The 16,118-nt window shown below is 42.4% G+C and overlaps 1 protein-coding gene across 2 annotated transcripts in view; it reads right to left on the bottom strand.

Moving 5' to 3' along the window:
* Positions 1 to 115: 115 nt before the first annotated feature.
* LOC105565266 (protocadherin-15) overlaps positions 116 to 16,118 on the bottom strand; it is a 165,379-nt gene continuing 149,376 nt past the window's right edge. For both annotated transcript variants that reach the window (XM_012018307.1, XM_012018308.1), the window contains 16 exons: positions 14,629 to 14,778; positions 14,156 to 14,374; positions 12,269 to 12,463; positions 11,790 to 12,077; positions 11,281 to 11,598; positions 9,767 to 9,907; positions 9,060 to 9,344; positions 7,601 to 7,774; positions 6,881 to 7,090; positions 5,783 to 5,914; positions 5,579 to 5,695; positions 5,101 to 5,499; positions 3,902 to 4,530; positions 2,175 to 2,405; positions 1,307 to 1,536; positions 116 to 677 (listed from right to left, as the gene is read on the bottom strand). In XM_012018307.1, the coding sequence (XP_011873697.1) occupies positions 358 to 677; positions 1,307 to 1,536; positions 2,175 to 2,405; positions 3,902 to 4,530; positions 5,101 to 5,499; positions 5,579 to 5,695; positions 5,783 to 5,914; positions 6,881 to 7,090; positions 7,601 to 7,774; positions 9,060 to 9,344; positions 9,767 to 9,907; positions 11,281 to 11,598; positions 11,790 to 12,077; positions 12,269 to 12,463; positions 14,156 to 14,374; positions 14,629 to 14,778 (4,038 nt within the window). In that variant the 3' untranslated portion in view covers positions 116 to 357. The remainder of the gene's footprint in view (positions 678 to 1,306; positions 1,537 to 2,174; positions 2,406 to 3,901; positions 4,531 to 5,100; positions 5,500 to 5,578; positions 5,696 to 5,782; positions 5,915 to 6,880; positions 7,091 to 7,600; positions 7,775 to 9,059; positions 9,345 to 9,766; positions 9,908 to 11,280; positions 11,599 to 11,789; positions 12,078 to 12,268; positions 12,464 to 14,155; positions 14,375 to 14,628; positions 14,779 to 16,118) is intronic.

Raw genomic sequence — 16,118 nt, 5'->3', positions numbered from 1 at the left:
TGTACTCTTACAAAAAAATTTTTTGCTACTCTTTGTTGTGTAAATACTTGTTTATACATGATGAGAAATCACAAAAAAATTGTAAAATGTACACAATTAAAAGCAAGAAGCTTACTTATTGTGCAAGGTAATAATTTTATATACAAAGTACATACATTTACTGACGTATGTAAATATACACGTTTAATAGATAATCCCAATGTTACCTACTATGATAATTGTAATTTTACACGTAACTTTCTTTACAGTGTAGGTTTACATCTCGACCTTCCCTCCTCGCGGATATGTATAATCAATCGGTGACAGTCTTTAAAGGGACCAGCGTTCGCACTCTCGCCGTCTCTCGGGTGATGAAACTTACAACTCCGTCGTGGTCTCCACGGGACTCTGCTCGCCCAGATACGTGAACCCGAGATGCGAGTAATCTTTCCTCTCCCTGAAGGTGACGTTGTCGTTGGACGGACTAGGGCTGAGCAGATCACCGCCGTGATTGTACAAGGGATTAAGTACCGGTGTCGCGTCGCGATTGTTCAGGGTGTTCGTGTTGCTCACGCTATGATTCTTACGGCCCAGCGTGGATCGTCGCAGGGAGTGGATGTTGGTGTCGCCGTGATTACCAACGATGCTGGACGCTCGCGCCGTGGTCGCCGCCTCGGAACTAACGGGACTTTGTTGGCCTTAAAACAGAGCACACGAACACGCTGTATACTTCAGGTCGACATAAATGATACAAAAAAAAATTAATGTACCGCTAATCTGCTGGATAAAATAATTTTTATTTAAGGAAAATCAATGGTTGTCAGATTATAGAAATAGATACGTCTTTAGTGTCACATTCTTCTTCTAATATTATTCTGTTAACTGTGATAGGCTCAAATTCTGTAATTATTTTCTACACGGAGAGAATTTTCTCTTATTCTGAAAATCATGTGATCGCGGGACAACGTGGCATTTTGGAGAACTTTATGAGTGTTTTGAAGTTTTGCCATACATTTTACTAGTAAAACGTATAGTAAAATTTCAGAAAACTCATAAAATTCTTCAAAATGTATGGTGAAATTTCAGAAAATTCCCATAAACTTCTTCGAAATGTATCGTAAAATTTCAGAAAACTCTCATAAAATTCTCCGAAATGTATGATAAAATTTCGAAAAATTCTCAAAAAATTCTTCAAAATGCCGTGTTATCCCACGATTACACGGTTTTCAGGATAAATTTTAAAAGAAAATTCTCTCCATGTACGGACTCCTTGATAAATTTAACTGTTGCGTTATGCAACCGCATTGTATCGTTTGCTTCGAATTACCAGTACTGTCCCCATGGTCCTTGGTGATGTAACTGACGTTGTCCAAGCTAAACGCGTGATTCTTGTTACTGAAGTCCAATTGTAAATCGTTGCAGCTGTCATTGTCGTCGACCGGCACGCTCATCTGGAGCACCTGCGTCTCGTACTCCTTTAAATTGGGCTCCACGTAGACGGGATCGTATCGCGGCACCACGTACATGCGCTGCATACGTTCCTTGTATGCCTTATACCTGTGTAATAAGTGTAACTTTTACGATGAGAATCTCCCGGGGGGCTTTAAATTTTTTATCGCGGAAATATAAACACACCGGAAGGACTGTTTTACCACGCAACGTCGATGCAATAAGTGTTTGCAAAGGTATCCAAAGCGGAAAGCGCAATTGAAGCTAATGGAGGTAATAAAGAGCGGTATAAATTTGCATAACACGCACTTGATGAGTCAAATGAATATTCACACTCATGAAACAACATTCCCATGCGATCGTAATAACGCTAAGACCGCAATAACAACTGGTCCCCGGTTCGAATCGCGTTTTTATTGAAACAGCGTGCAAAAAGTGCAACAATTATCTGCTACTTTGAGTTTGCATGTCCGTCCTAATACAAATTTTTCTTAATTTTTGTAAAACTTTATATTACATTTAATTATGTACAAGCATATTTTCATCCGTAATGAATTTCGCACATAGAAACTCAATATATTTATTTATTATTTTAATCAGTTTTATGATAAGTCGTAATCGCATTGTGCCTTGTGCCCTAGTGTTCTCATAATTATATTTTTATAAACGTGTTTGTCGATTTATTTGACGAGACTCAACATTACGAGCTTTCGGCTAAAAGCGTATACACGAAACCTAGCACTTACTTGGACCAGGAGACACATATGTAGATGATACCGGCGATACCGAGGATCAGGATCACGCAAGCGATGATGATAAGCGCGTACGGGAAGACCTCGCCGCTGAACGCGACTGCCGTTTGCGTTCGCACCGGCTCGGGTGGCATCACGGGTGCATGAATGTCGATGGCATTTGCCCGCACCAACGTAGATACGTCAAAGGTGATATTTGACATGGCCGATTTATCCATGATGGACCTGTCGAGCATTTGGCTCCTTTAATATTTGCTCACGGTCAAATGTGCAAACGAACGTCCCAATTGACTTTTCGGTTCTGGCGTGGGAAACGTGTCTTTCATTATTAAGCACGGATAGGCTTTGCGACTGGAACTGGTTTCACATTGATTTCAGATTGATTAGAAAACTTGCGTTCTATTTAAAAATATCACAAAACTTACCGAGAGATTTTTAGCATTTTTTAAAATGTAGCCGCTGTATTCAAAAAATGTCATAAAAAACGATTTATTTAGATGTTTAAGGCCCGGTTTCACCAACGTTGTTTAACTTTAAGCTTAGCTTAATTCGTTCTTTGGCTCCTTCTAAGGTAACAGTTGAGAAGAGACAAAGAACAAATTAAACTAACAATAAGTTTAAAGTTAAGCGACGTTGGTGAAACCGGGCCTAAGGGGATGCTGGAGTGGTTCTGTATCTTTTACACCTAGAACTCTCAATTCGTGAAAACATTTGTACAATACATAGATTATAAAACTTATGCGTACAGACCGACAGTGTTCCACTAATCAGACTAAATCAGAGAACAGCGTGGTATCATTGAAATTAAGTTTAGAAGCCTAACAAAAAATCTATTTACTTGAATAAGTTATAGGTTGCCTTATTCGAGTGAATAGATTTTTTTTTAAGGAAACACTGTCTATCTCTGTACACGAAAGCCACATAATTTATATATCACACAAGTGTTTCCGCGAATTGACAGTTCCAGGAGCAAAAGGTGCGAAAAGTGCGCAGAATCCAGCATTCCCTTAACATACTTCAGTATTCTCTCCATTTACGAAAGTACCTAAAAGCATGTTGCAACGTGGACAGCAGTAATTACGTAACACCGTTCTCTAAATGAATGTGAGACAATTGTGGCTTTACCATATACATGTAATACCACAGCGGAGGAATTAAAGTGACGTTGCACTAAGAACTCAGATTTCCAACGTAATCTTCCCGCTAACATATAAATCCGAACGGGATTTTAGAGATTAATTGTCAAAAAGACTACATTTCCAGAATTTCCAGACATTTCTTAATTTGTTTTCTTAACGCGCGCACATCCCTGCCGGAAATAATTCTACAAAATTCTACAAAAACATATTAAATACAACTGCCGGAACCTGAGAAATTCTACGTAAATTTAAGTGTTATAAAAATCAAGAAAAATGCTAGAATTGGAACACTTTTGTTAATTTTTGTAATATTCTACAAGCAGACGTTTTAATTCTCTAAGATTTTCTTGTTTCTCAAATTTTTTAAACTAGTAAAGTTTTGTACTAATTTTTACAAAATTGTACATTTTCATGAAATACCACTTGCAATGATTTCTTGATTTGAGAACATTGTAATTTGTGATACTATCTCGTAGATATTTTTACAAAAAACATTAGTGTTTCAACGAAGATATAAAAATTGCCACAAATTTCTATTCCAAGTCAATTTTTTCCGCTAGCGATTCTCTCCGTAAAACGTACCTTTGCACCTTCGTGCTGTTTCTGCTCAATATAGCCTCGGTGTCCGGGTCGACCGCGTAGAACCACACGTCGGAGTCGTGCGGGAACGTCTCGACGGTGCCGTTCTTCGTGAGGATCTTCCTCACCGCGACTCTATCGATGCCGATCAGCAGGTCGCTCCTCTGCTCGATCGCGCTCGCTATTCTGCCAGCCTCCTTCTGCAGCGCGTCCGGCGCCGCGTCCTGCACCACCAGGATCATCAGGTTCTCCTCACCGATAAGATTGACGATCACCGACGCGACAATCGAATTGTAGTTGTCGGTCGAATTTGGGTTGTCGCGCACGCGAACGTCAAACTTGAAGGGGAGCTCGGACGCGTCCACGTGGTCGAACGTCGCCGTTGTCCGGATTATGCCGGTGGAGCTGTCGATGGCGAAGTAACCGGAGCCTCGCCCTTCGAGGATCCTGTACTCCAGCTTGCCGTACTTGCCGTTGTCCTTGTCGTGCGCCTTCACCTGCACGACGGTGGACGCGAATTGCGCGGTGCGCGGAATCGCCGCGAAATAACGTCCCCTCGTGAGCTGCTGACTCGCCTCCGGGAAGATAAACTCGGGCTTGTTGTCGTTCACGTCCAGCACCTGAATCTTCACCTGCGGCCAAACGCGTTTTCACATTCTTACCAGAGACAAATGAGAATCGATAATTAATTTGCAGCGAGGTGCAGCGAAATTGAGCTTCCTTTTGCAAGAATTCAATTTTTTAAAAACGCGACAGATAAAAAACGTTGTATTAGGATTTACATACTTTGTACCTAACAATTCCGCGTAAAAGTATCTGAATAGAAGCTCTTATTGCACAAAGATGATTTTTCCTACTGGATTCGCTTACGAGAGCCAATCAGGATTTGGTCTTAAAGTCACCTGATCTAAGACTCTGCATCCTTATTGGTTCGCGTGAGCAATCCAGTAGGAAAAATAGCCACGCGTTTTAACATTTTTTCGCCGACACATTCGGATTGTACACAGCGAGAATTTTCTCGTAATTTATCCTGAAAATCATGTAATCGTGGGACGATTTGGCATTTTGGAGAATTTCTAGAGTTTTTCAAAGTGCCATGTTGTCCCACGATGACTTGTAGGAGAAATTTTACGAGAAAATTCCCTCCGTGTAAGAATTGGCGTTTCAAGGGCGGCAAGCTCAGGATCCGCCTGGCGTCTTACCATCGTCGTGTTTCTGCCGGAATTCAGGAGGCCCGAGAGCGACTCCAGCTTGATCTTAATCTGGTAAGACTCCGTTGTCTCATAATCCAGCGCTCCCTTTCTCAACCTCAGGGCGCAATTGCGCTCCTCCGTGACGCTCGTTTCGAACAGGCCCTCCTCGTTGCCGCTGTAAATCTCGCACCTGAGCGGCGTGGTGTCGTATGCGTGGCTGTTGATGATGGTGATTATCTTTATTAGCGTGTTGTCCACCGCGTCCTCGGGCACCTCGACGTTGTACGAGTTCTCCGCGAAACCCAGACCGATCTCCGGCGGCACCGTCGCCACGTGACGCACGTAGACCGGCACGGTCGTCACGGACGACAATTGCGGCTCGCCCATATCGTATGCACGCACGTCGACCTGAGAAAAAAAGAGGGAATCGCCCGCGTGGATGAGACGGATCTCGCGAGCGTCGGGTTATGCGCGGAGGATCGAATACCTGATACTCGGAGTCGGTCTCCTTGCGCAAGTCGTCTCGTATTCGGAGAACGCCGGTGTCGGGGTCGATTACGAAGTACTTGCCGGCGATACCGCGGCCGATGATCTCGTATCGAACCTACGGGGCATCGAGCTCGGTGACAATCTCCCGCTTGGGCGAGTCAACAAAGAGGACGTGAAGACGCGCAGGGTGGGATACACCTACCTGATTCCCCGGCGCGGTGCCGTCGGAGTCTGCGGCGACGAGATGGATCACGGTCGTCCCTATGGGGACATCGTCGTCCAGCGTGATCGGACGCGGCACCGACGTAAATACCGGCGGAATGTCGTTCACGTCCTGCCACGATGCATTTTCAATGTTATTAATGCGCCGAGTGATAAGATACAGTTAAATTAAAAGTAGTCGAGGCACGTTAAATGATAGGGTAACCGTTGATTATGATATTAATCCGTACAACGCGAACCGGTTCCGTTTAATCGATTCCGCGGATTAATTCCTGAGACTCTGCGACAGGCGATCAATTCACGTTTTAACATTTTCCATGCATTAATTAAGCCGGAAGGACCGCGCAGCTGTGTCGGATGTATACACACGATTTATTCGATTATCTTTTATTTGATTATATAAGATCTTTCCGATCATTAATTAGAAAAAAAGTTTGTTTTATTAAAACTACGTGTCTTCCCGTAATTACTTCTCGCGCGAAATGTGACAAATGAAAGCTCGCGACGGCAGTTTAAGCCGTCTGTGAGATGTGATATTCTAAAATTGGCATATTCGTGCGCGCGACACTGAGAGACCCATTTCTTTTAATAAAACGAAATAATTTGATTGAATCATTTTGTTGACTGAACACGTAATTTGGTTGTGTGAAACGAAAAATGTGTTGCTGGAAAGAAGTTAAATGTTACAACAACTAACTATTTTGTTTCCATGAGTTTTTTATTTGAACAAAATTTTATGGTTGAGATAACAAATTCGTCCATCTCGTCACGTCCTAAATAACTGTGTTTGTTGCGTCAACTAAATCGTTCAGTAGAATATTATTAAAGGATTCTGCGCATGTTCACTCAACCAAATTTGTGTGTTGATATAATCAAATTTGCCAACTAGATTCTGTTGTTTCCACTGAAAGATTTGTTTGCCCGTATCCAAACAAGAAGTTCAGTTGAATCAACTAAATTTGGTTTCATTCAACAAAATGGGTCTCTCAGTGTACGCGATGCGCCGATAATAGCAAATCGATGACAGATATTGACAACTACCGTGACGAGCGGGTCAAACTTGACTTGTAAACAGTACCTGGACGTTGATAACAACGCGGGTGATGGAGCCAGTTGAATTGCTGGTGTTCTCCTCGGTGCCTACGATAAGTACATGCTGGGCCTGGCTCTCGTAATCAAGACCGCGGATAGTTTTTATCAGTCCAGTCTTCGGGTCTATGCTGAAGAGTTCGGTATCCCCTTGCTTGATCGTGTACGTAATTTGCTTCTTTGTGTCCGGATCATCGGCCTAGAAATGATCGCGTTAGCTTGGAAACCCGGGTAAAACGAGCCAGTACGCACTATCCTCCCCGCTTGGCCGGCGGGGATGGGAATCGTCGGCGACGCGAGTAACGCGAATGTCTGCCGAGTCGGGACGAGTGTAGGTACGTCTCGATTATCCGATGAACTTTCGAAACTCCTCCGAGCGAGCCTCGTCCTCGATGAAATTACATCTCACCTTATTATGCTTCACTTCGAATATGCTTCACTAATTTCACACTCGACTGTTATGCGAGGAACTGGGGACGCTTTATCTTAACGCGAATGTCTCTCGCGTTGGGACACACATTAGAAACGATCAGCGCCGCCGCGCAAGATTCCCGATCCTCGATAAATTAATCTGCCGGAACCGATACGAATAGACAGGCTAATCACTTTTAATCGTATTCCCATCGCGCTCTGCACGTTTTCCAATTGAGAAAAGGCGCTATTGCGAATAGTATTGCCACGGTTTGACACTCGTGGTTTTGCGACTCACCGTGACTTTAATTACATTATAGTCGGGCACGTTTTCCTTGACACGTGCCTCGTAACTGCTTTGGTGAAAGACTGGAACCTCGTCCTCGACGTCGATGACTTTCACCGTGACTGTTGCGGTCGCTAAACGATAATCGGGGGCTCCATCCCTCGCGGTGACTACGAATTTGTATTCCTACGCAATTTACGTGCAAATGTTGTATTTTATTATGTTCAACCGGTGTAGAATTGGACTGAAGGCCTGTCGATTTTTATGATTTAACTCCAGAGGAAAAAAGTGTTGGAAGAAAAATGAAAGATTTTAGCTGTGCGTCAAATAACTGAAAGGATGGTTGAGAACCGTAGAGGGAGAACAAAAAAACGTATTCTCAACATGATTTTAATGACCACCGTATGACTAGTTGAAGTCTCGATCACGTTACATTGTTACGTGGAATTGTTATCGGACTTTTCTACACGTTGCGTTTCCGCGAATAAAAATCGTGCGACTTTGAACACACGATCAAACGTACGGCTTGCCCATTCTTCTTGTCTCAGGCGCGCACAACAGTACAATTGTTATTTAACTGTGACAACTCGCAATCCGAGTATAAACTAAATCGCTTCGTTGTAAGGATTCTCGAGAGCTGTAATCGCACTTTATAACTTTCGTGAGACGGAAGAGCTTTTCCGGAAAGTCCAAAATTAAGTCGGGAATAAGCTCTTATGCATTATTTGATACAGCTTTTCGCGAGTTCGAACGAAAAACTCATTAACCGTTGAAAGTTCTCCAATTATTTCGGACAATTCTCTAGCTTCGTGTATCCCGAAATTGTTTTCTCGCGCGAACAAATTGAAAAGGTATCCAAATTACTTGCGCGCACTTCCAAATTGACGTTATTAAAAATAATACAAGTTTATTACTCTCGATATTTTTACATTAAAAACTAACAGCAAATTCGGTTGCTCGCACTAGTGTGCACTGAGTGCACTTGGTTATAACACAGGCCTGCAAAATTAGGGGTGTCGCGAGTTGATTAGGATGTGACAATGATCCTTTGCGTAATTTTTCGCGCTGAATTCAAGTCCGTTTTTTATATTTGCCTCACATCACGTCGAGTTTTCGAGATATTCTAACTTTAAAGTGCAAAAAATGCTGTTTCTGACGATACTATAGATCGTCGAAAACAGCATTTTTTGCACTTTAAAGTTAGAATATCTCGAAAACTCGACGTGATGAGGCAAATATAAAAAACGGACTTGAATTCAGCGCGAAAAATTACGCAAAGGATCATTGTCACATCCTATTTTCTTATTCCTTAGTCAGCGCAATCTTTAATTTTCCCAAAAAGTAGGTGCTAGAATAGATGTTTAAAAAAAAAGATATTTAAGGCGATCCTTAAATACAAGAATTGACTGTAAATAAGCCTCAGCACGCACTAGTGCGAACAATCGAGTTCGCTATAAAAGAGATTACTCACGTTTTTCTGCTCGTAGTCTAGCACTATTTTCGTCAGGACATCTCCGGTCTCGGGGTCCACGGTGAAGGGAATATCATCGGGTGCGAAGTAAGTGATCTCGGCGTTTATACCTTCGTCCGCGTCTTCGGCATGCACGCGGCCGATTAATTTGCGCGCCTCGCCCTCCTTAACGGTGAACTCGTAAGGGAGACCCACGAATTCGGGATTCTTGTCGTTGATGTCGGTGACCATGATGTTGACCGTCGCGGTGCTGTAGAGGCCGCCGGTATCCTCGGCCTTTATCAGCTATCACAGACCAACAATCATGGCATTACATTCCGCTTTAATTTATTCCAATTTAGCCGAACGTGAAGTGTGCACTGTGGCGAGTAGAAATACCTGAGTCGATCGATAAGACTTCGGTGTAATGTTCTTTCGCGAGAACTCTAAGAAATTGGATTTGGGAAAAGTTAAACACTTGAAGCACGAATTTCTAGATTTTTATCCAAAGTATATAAACGGATCGTGCACGCGCTGAAAGTTAACACGTTGTTGTGTTTCGATTTCGCGCAGCTACTCGTTTACAGGCGAAGGAAGAGCAGAACGCCGATGTTTCCTTAGATTAGATAAAAGCTGTCGGTAGAAAGTGGCGTAAAGCGAGAAGTGCATTGGCTTGTAGTAGAGGGTGTAGGAAGTTCGCGCTACGGTGTTTGACGATATCGGCTTACCAACTGATATCGGGTCAGATCCTCCCTATCCAACTTCCTTATAACGGTAATAACGCCTGATTTGTCGCCGATCGCAAACTGGCGCAAGTCATTCCCCGATACTATCGAGTACGACACCGGATCGTTTTCTGGGTCGATGGCCTGTAACATTGATAGATAAAGCTATATTACAGTTACGACACTTTCAAAATGAGAGATACAATTCGGATCGAATGCGGATAGAAGTTTTATTGAAAATGTATCCTGAAAATCGTGTAATCATGGGACAACATGGCATTTCAACAACTTATGAGAGTTTTCCGAAACCTTACGGTTTAATAGTAAAATGTATGGCAAAGCTTCAAAAAGTTGATTGCATATTATATTATATTTATACACGGAGAGAATTTTCTTTTAAAATTTATCCTGAAAAATCATGTAATCTTGGGACACCATGGCTTTTCAAAGAATTTTATGAGAGTTTTTTGAAACTTTACCATACATTTTACTAGTAAAGTTTCAAAAAAGTTGATCGCATATTACGTTATATTTGTACAGGGAGAGAATTTTCCTTTAAAATTTATCCTAAAAATCTCGTAATCGTTGGACAACATGGCTTTTTGATGAACTTTATGAGAGTTTTTTAAACTTTACCGTACATTTTCCTAGTAAACTGTATACTAAGTACAATATATTTACTAGTAAAGTATATAGCAAAATTGCAAAAACTCCCATAAAATTGTTACGACACCGAACCGTTTTCTGCGTCAATGGCTTGTAACGTTGATTGACAAAGCTATCTACGGTTGCGACACTTTCAAAAAGAGAGATACAATTCGGTTCGAATACACAGAGAGAATTTATTTTAAAATGTATCCTGAAAATCGTGGGACAACATGGCATTTCAAAAACTTTACGAGAGTTTTCTGAAACTTTGCCATATGTTTTACTAGTAAAATGTACGGCAAAACTTCAAAAAAGTCAATTGCATATTACATTATATTACATTTATACACGGAGAGAATTTTTTTAATTTATTCTGAAAATCATGTAATCGTGGGACAACATGGCATTTCGAAGAAGTTTATGACAGTTTTATAAATTTTACCATACATTTTAGTATAATTACTTGTAAAACGTGTGGTAAAATTTATAAAACTGTCATAAACTTCTTCGAAATGCCATGTTGTCCCACGATTACATGAATTTCAGGATAAATTTTAATAGAAAATTCCATCTGTATACAATTAATACAATCCGAAGAGGAAAATGGACATTCTAGTGAATAACAATTAATTGCGGAAACTGTTTCATATGTAAAGTTTGAAAAACTATATACATTAAAAAAACTATCTGGTATAAATAGGAAAGCGTAGATGGGATGCTTCATCAACGCGATAGAGGAACGAACGAGAAAGAGAGAGAGAGAGAGAAAACAACAAAGTGCATATCGAGCGAATACTGTGCTTCTGTCAGAGCAGTTGGAGTTGAAAATAAAACGCCAACGAGACGGACATCATATCGAGGATACTCACAGTGATAGTCGCGACTGTGGAATTGATGGAGGCCCCCTCGCTGACTTGCACCTCGTACACCGGTTGCTTGAACACGGGGCTTCTGGTGTTGGGCCCAGGAATGACGTTCACCTCGACGATCGTCTGCGAGTACTTGCCACCCTTGTCGGTGGCCTGCACGGTGATGCTGTACTGTTCGCCGGCGTTCAGTTTCCTCACGGACTCGATAACTCCGGTCTTCGGATCTATCTTGAACTTTTGCAGGCCGTTGTTCGACACGTGATAGATACTGTACGTTATCTCGGCGTTTTCGCCCTCGTCGTTGTCCGTGGCCTCCACCTGTACGAGATCCAAAATTCAATTTCTCTCCAGGAGTCTCGCGCTTAAAGACGCGAGAAGGAGTTACATCGACGCGGGCAATAATCAACGGCAACTGTGGCAAGCACCAAAGAGAGTGCCAGAAAGAAAACTTCAATTGTCTGCAATGATTATCGTACGTGCGAGATTGTTAATCGATTAAAGAAGCTCACCTTTGCTATTTGTCTCTTCGTCTCCCCCGCTTGAACGGTGATGGGTGCCATCATCGGAAGCAGAGGCGCATTGTCGTTGACGTCGTTCAACGTCACGACAAACGACAGGGGCGACGACGCGGCCACACCCGTTTTCTCCCGGGCAACCACCTGGAACCGGAAGCGGCCGGGACTCGGAGGATCCCGATCCAGATTCTCCTCGTTCACGACAAGCACGCCGGACGGATCGATCGCGAAGAAATTCGTGGTCAGCTCGAAAGTGTACGTCGGTTTCGGATCGTCCGGGCCCTGGATACAGACGAGAATATGTACAATATTTTTTTTTTAGCAAAAGAAGAAAGAGGAAAGTAACTTCAAGTTTCATCAGCGCGACGAAGGTCTTATCCGCTGACGATAGAGCAGATTAAATGACCGATTTGCACCTCGGTCGCGCTTCGTTAAACGCCAGAAACCAATAGAATTTACGGAATCAGACTCACCAGATCAGCATCCGACACGGTGAGCACAATGGGATTTCCGCTTCCATCGATGACTTTTGTGCCGATCGGAGCGTTCTCGTCGACGAAACCTTCGATGTTTGACGCCGTTATAACGGGTGGATTGCTGTCGACCGGCTTGACGGTGATTGTTAACTTAGCAGTGGCCGATCTCTTCGCTTCCGACACTTCGACTGCCTAAGAAGAGAAAGAAGAAAACGTCCGACTATTACCTTACATTCTCCCAAATTTTGGAACAAACCTTTCGCGTGATGAACTATTTCCTCCCCTGATGAAACTAGAATTTGGAGCGTAAATCGAATGTAAGGGGAGAGTGACAGAAGCGTAAACGAAATGCATAGGAAATGTAATTTGAAACAGCGAAGTGTAAAAGAAGCGTTTGAGGTTTCTTTTACGCTTCGCTGTTCCAAATTACGCTTCCTACACATTTCGTTCACGCTTGTGTCACTCTTCCCTTACGTTCGATTTACGTTCCAATTTTTATCCAAACGTGCGCGGAGAAAATTTGCTCTTAAAATTTACCCCGAAAATCATATAATCGTAGGACAAGCATTTGAACAATTTTAGTTTTTAAGAGTTTTTAAAAACTTTTCATACATTTGACTAGTAAAATGTACACCAAGTATAATTACTAGTAAAATATATTAGTGAAGTTTAAAAAGCAGCGCCGATCGCGGGACGGCCGCACTCTTTAAAAATCAATTAGTGAATTACACAGGTCTACAAGGTTTTGTTGTTGGGCAGCTGGAGGTCGTTTCCCAAGTAATTTTCTGCGTAGAATCCGAATCCGAGGTCAGAATTGGCCCATCACGTCAGGATTTTGAGATATTTGAGGTTACATACTCGAAAAATGGCTTTTTGGGCTACTTTTGAGGTTATGTACAGGACGCACAAAATTGTTTAGCTCTTTTCTTTTAATTGCATCATTAGTTCTACTCTTTCCCTTCAAAATGAGCTGTCGAATGGTCATCTACGATTTTTCCTTGCAAAGTTACGGCCATTTTAAGATAACATGATGAATTCCAAACCCTGCGCTGTTATAGCCCAACAACCTCTATAGTTGTGGATTTAGTAATATAATAGGTTTGGGGTCGATCTGAGATCAGATTCGTAATCAGCGACTCCAAAAACCCATATATACAGTTTGCAGTCCAGGTTTTCGGGTTTATAGTTCAAAGTTTACAGGTTTAATGTGAATGCTCATGAGGTTGTTGAGCTATAACGGCGCAGGGTTTGGAATTCATCATGTTATCTTAAATCTTAAAATGGCCGTAACTTTGCAAGGAAAAATCGTAGATGACCATTCGACAGCTCATTTTGAAGGGAAAGAGTAGTACTAAATGATGCAATTAAAAGAAAAGAGCTAAAAAATTTGGTGCGTCCTGTACATAACCTCAAAAGTAGCCCAAAAAGCCATTTTTCGAGTATATAACCTCAAATATCTCAAAATCCTGACGTGATGGGCCAATTCTGACCTCGGATTCGAATTCTACGCAGAAAATTACTTGGGAAACGACCCCCAGCTGCCCAACAACAATCATGATCCCATTTTTTGTAGACCTGTGTTATCATCACTGGAAACAGTGAATAGCCACTGATTGATTTTTAGAGAGCATGTCGCCGCGCGTTTGAATTAGGCGATAGGCCGAGCTAAGACAGCGATTTTTAATAATTAATAACTCATCTATTACGAAAATTGCAAAATGGTGCGGGACCTTTCGACTCAGTCTAGTCCGCTCTATTCGTAAATAAGAGGTGAGGCGGGTATTACATAACACCTGTATATTAGAACAACGGCAAATCTTTCTGTTATCATCTTGCTGTGTGGATAAGCATCTCTCGACATAGGAATATAATATTAACACTTACCTTAATAATAATATCAAACTTCTTCGTTACCGTCGTGTCGACGGCTTTGACCTGCCTCACCGCCCCGGTGTTGGGATTAATCTCGAAGAAATCCCGGTAATTCGGCGGATTTCCGCTGAGAAAGGAGTAGTGAATCGGTGCGTTTATACTGTCCATGTCGACCGCCTGTATTTTCTCGGGCGAGATGTTGAGTATGCCGGATAATACTCCGCTCGATACCTGACGGGGAGAAAAAGAGAATCGCACTTGCAGAACCGGTTGCACCGATTTATTGGCTACGTGAATTTGAGCAGTGAGATATCGGCGGCCGATTAGGCGCGCGTATTCGATTACGCTTGAATTTTTCCGCACTATAAATTTAAACGGGACGGCGGGGAGACGCCCGCGCTGAAATAATCCGCTCGCTGTTAATACCCCCTCGAATTGGATCGGCAATTGTTTCATAATCGACACGATAATGATACGATACGTACCGACGCGGAGTACTCCGGATTGATGCAGGCGCCATCCAAGAGCATGCAGCCTTGATAAATAAAGGACGGATCCTGATCGTCATCGTCCCGTATATTCACCGTCAACGTGGTCGTGGATGTGAATCTTTCAGAAACGTTCCTCGCTCGATCCTGTAAGCAAACAATTTGCAACGTAGAGCGCGACAAAGAAAATGCAAATTGACTTTCTAAGCAGCGCCGAAGATTTCAACTACGGAGCAAGGCAAATCTGCAATTTGTATTTTTCGTGCTTTCGGTAAAAATTATATTACTGGCTACGCAGCATTTTCAACATATATTTAATTATTTTAGTATATGTATATATATATATTAGGTGTACAAATGAATAATCCAATTTTTTCAGCTACATTCAGGGTTTATTTTAAAAGAAAGTAAATGAAATTGTTCAATCAAAGTATTCGCCGTTGCTTTCTATAACTTTAAGCCATCTTTCAGGCAACTGATGAATTCCATCTCGGAAAAATGTTACGTCTTTGGATACGATAAAGTCGTCAAGCCATTTTCGGATCTCATCCACTGTTTGGAAGTGCATATCGGACAAGGCGTGTTGCATCGACCGGAACAAGTGGTAATCGGATGGAGCAATATCTGGTGAATACGCCGGGTGCTGCAAGACGTCCCAGCCAAGACTCATTATGGTGTCTTTTGTATTGGAAGCAATGTATGGCCTGGCATTGTCATGCAACAATTTCACTGGACGTTCTCCTTTGCCAGTGTACGGGCGTTTTCGTTCCAATTCTTGACTCAAGCAGATTAATTGACGTTGGTAGCAGTCCGCAGTAACTGTTTCACCCGGTTCCAACAACTCATAATAAAGCACGCCCTTGATATCCCACCAAATGCAGAGAAGAACCTTCTTTCCGAAGCGATTGGATTTTGCGACCGATTTTGATGATTCGCCGGGATTTACCCATGACTTTCTGCGTTTCGGATTGTCATAGAGTATCCATTTCTCATCGCCCGTAACGATTTTCTACAAGAAAGACTTCCGACGCTGCTTATTGAGAAGAGAAAGACACGCTGCCACTCGTTGATTTTTGTTGGTTTCAGTGAGTTCACGCGGAACCCATTTTCCTGCTTTCTGGATCTTTCCCATCTCATGTAGGCGTTTGGAAATCGTTTGCTGCGTTACTCCCAACTGTTCTGCAAGCTCTTTTTGCGTTTGTGCCGAATTCTCAGCGAGCAGTTGTTCCAAATCATCGTTGTCGCGCTTCCGAGGGCCTCCAGGGCGTTGTTTGTCGATTAGAATAAAATCACCGCTTTTAAACCGCTTAAACCAAAATGCGCACACATCGTACGATACAACACCTTCGCCGAGAAAGGAGCAAATCGATTCGCACGCTCTTGTAGCATTTTTTCCTTGCTGGAATTCGTAAAAAATGCAGTGTCGGATATGCATCTTATCTGTTGCCATTTTCGACTGTACTGAACTGAATACTTTTGAAGGTTAA

The sequence above is a fragment of the Vollenhovia emeryi genome, unplaced genomic scaffold (assembly GCF_000949405.1).
Source record: "Vollenhovia emeryi isolate VEMERY1.0 unplaced genomic scaffold, V.emery_V1.0 DF939154.1, whole genome shotgun sequence".
NCBI lineage: Eukaryota > Metazoa > Arthropoda > Insecta > Hymenoptera > Formicidae > Vollenhovia > Vollenhovia emeryi.
The sequence above is the reverse complement of the archived record's forward strand: the minus strand, read 5'-3'. Positions and strand labels throughout refer to the sequence as shown.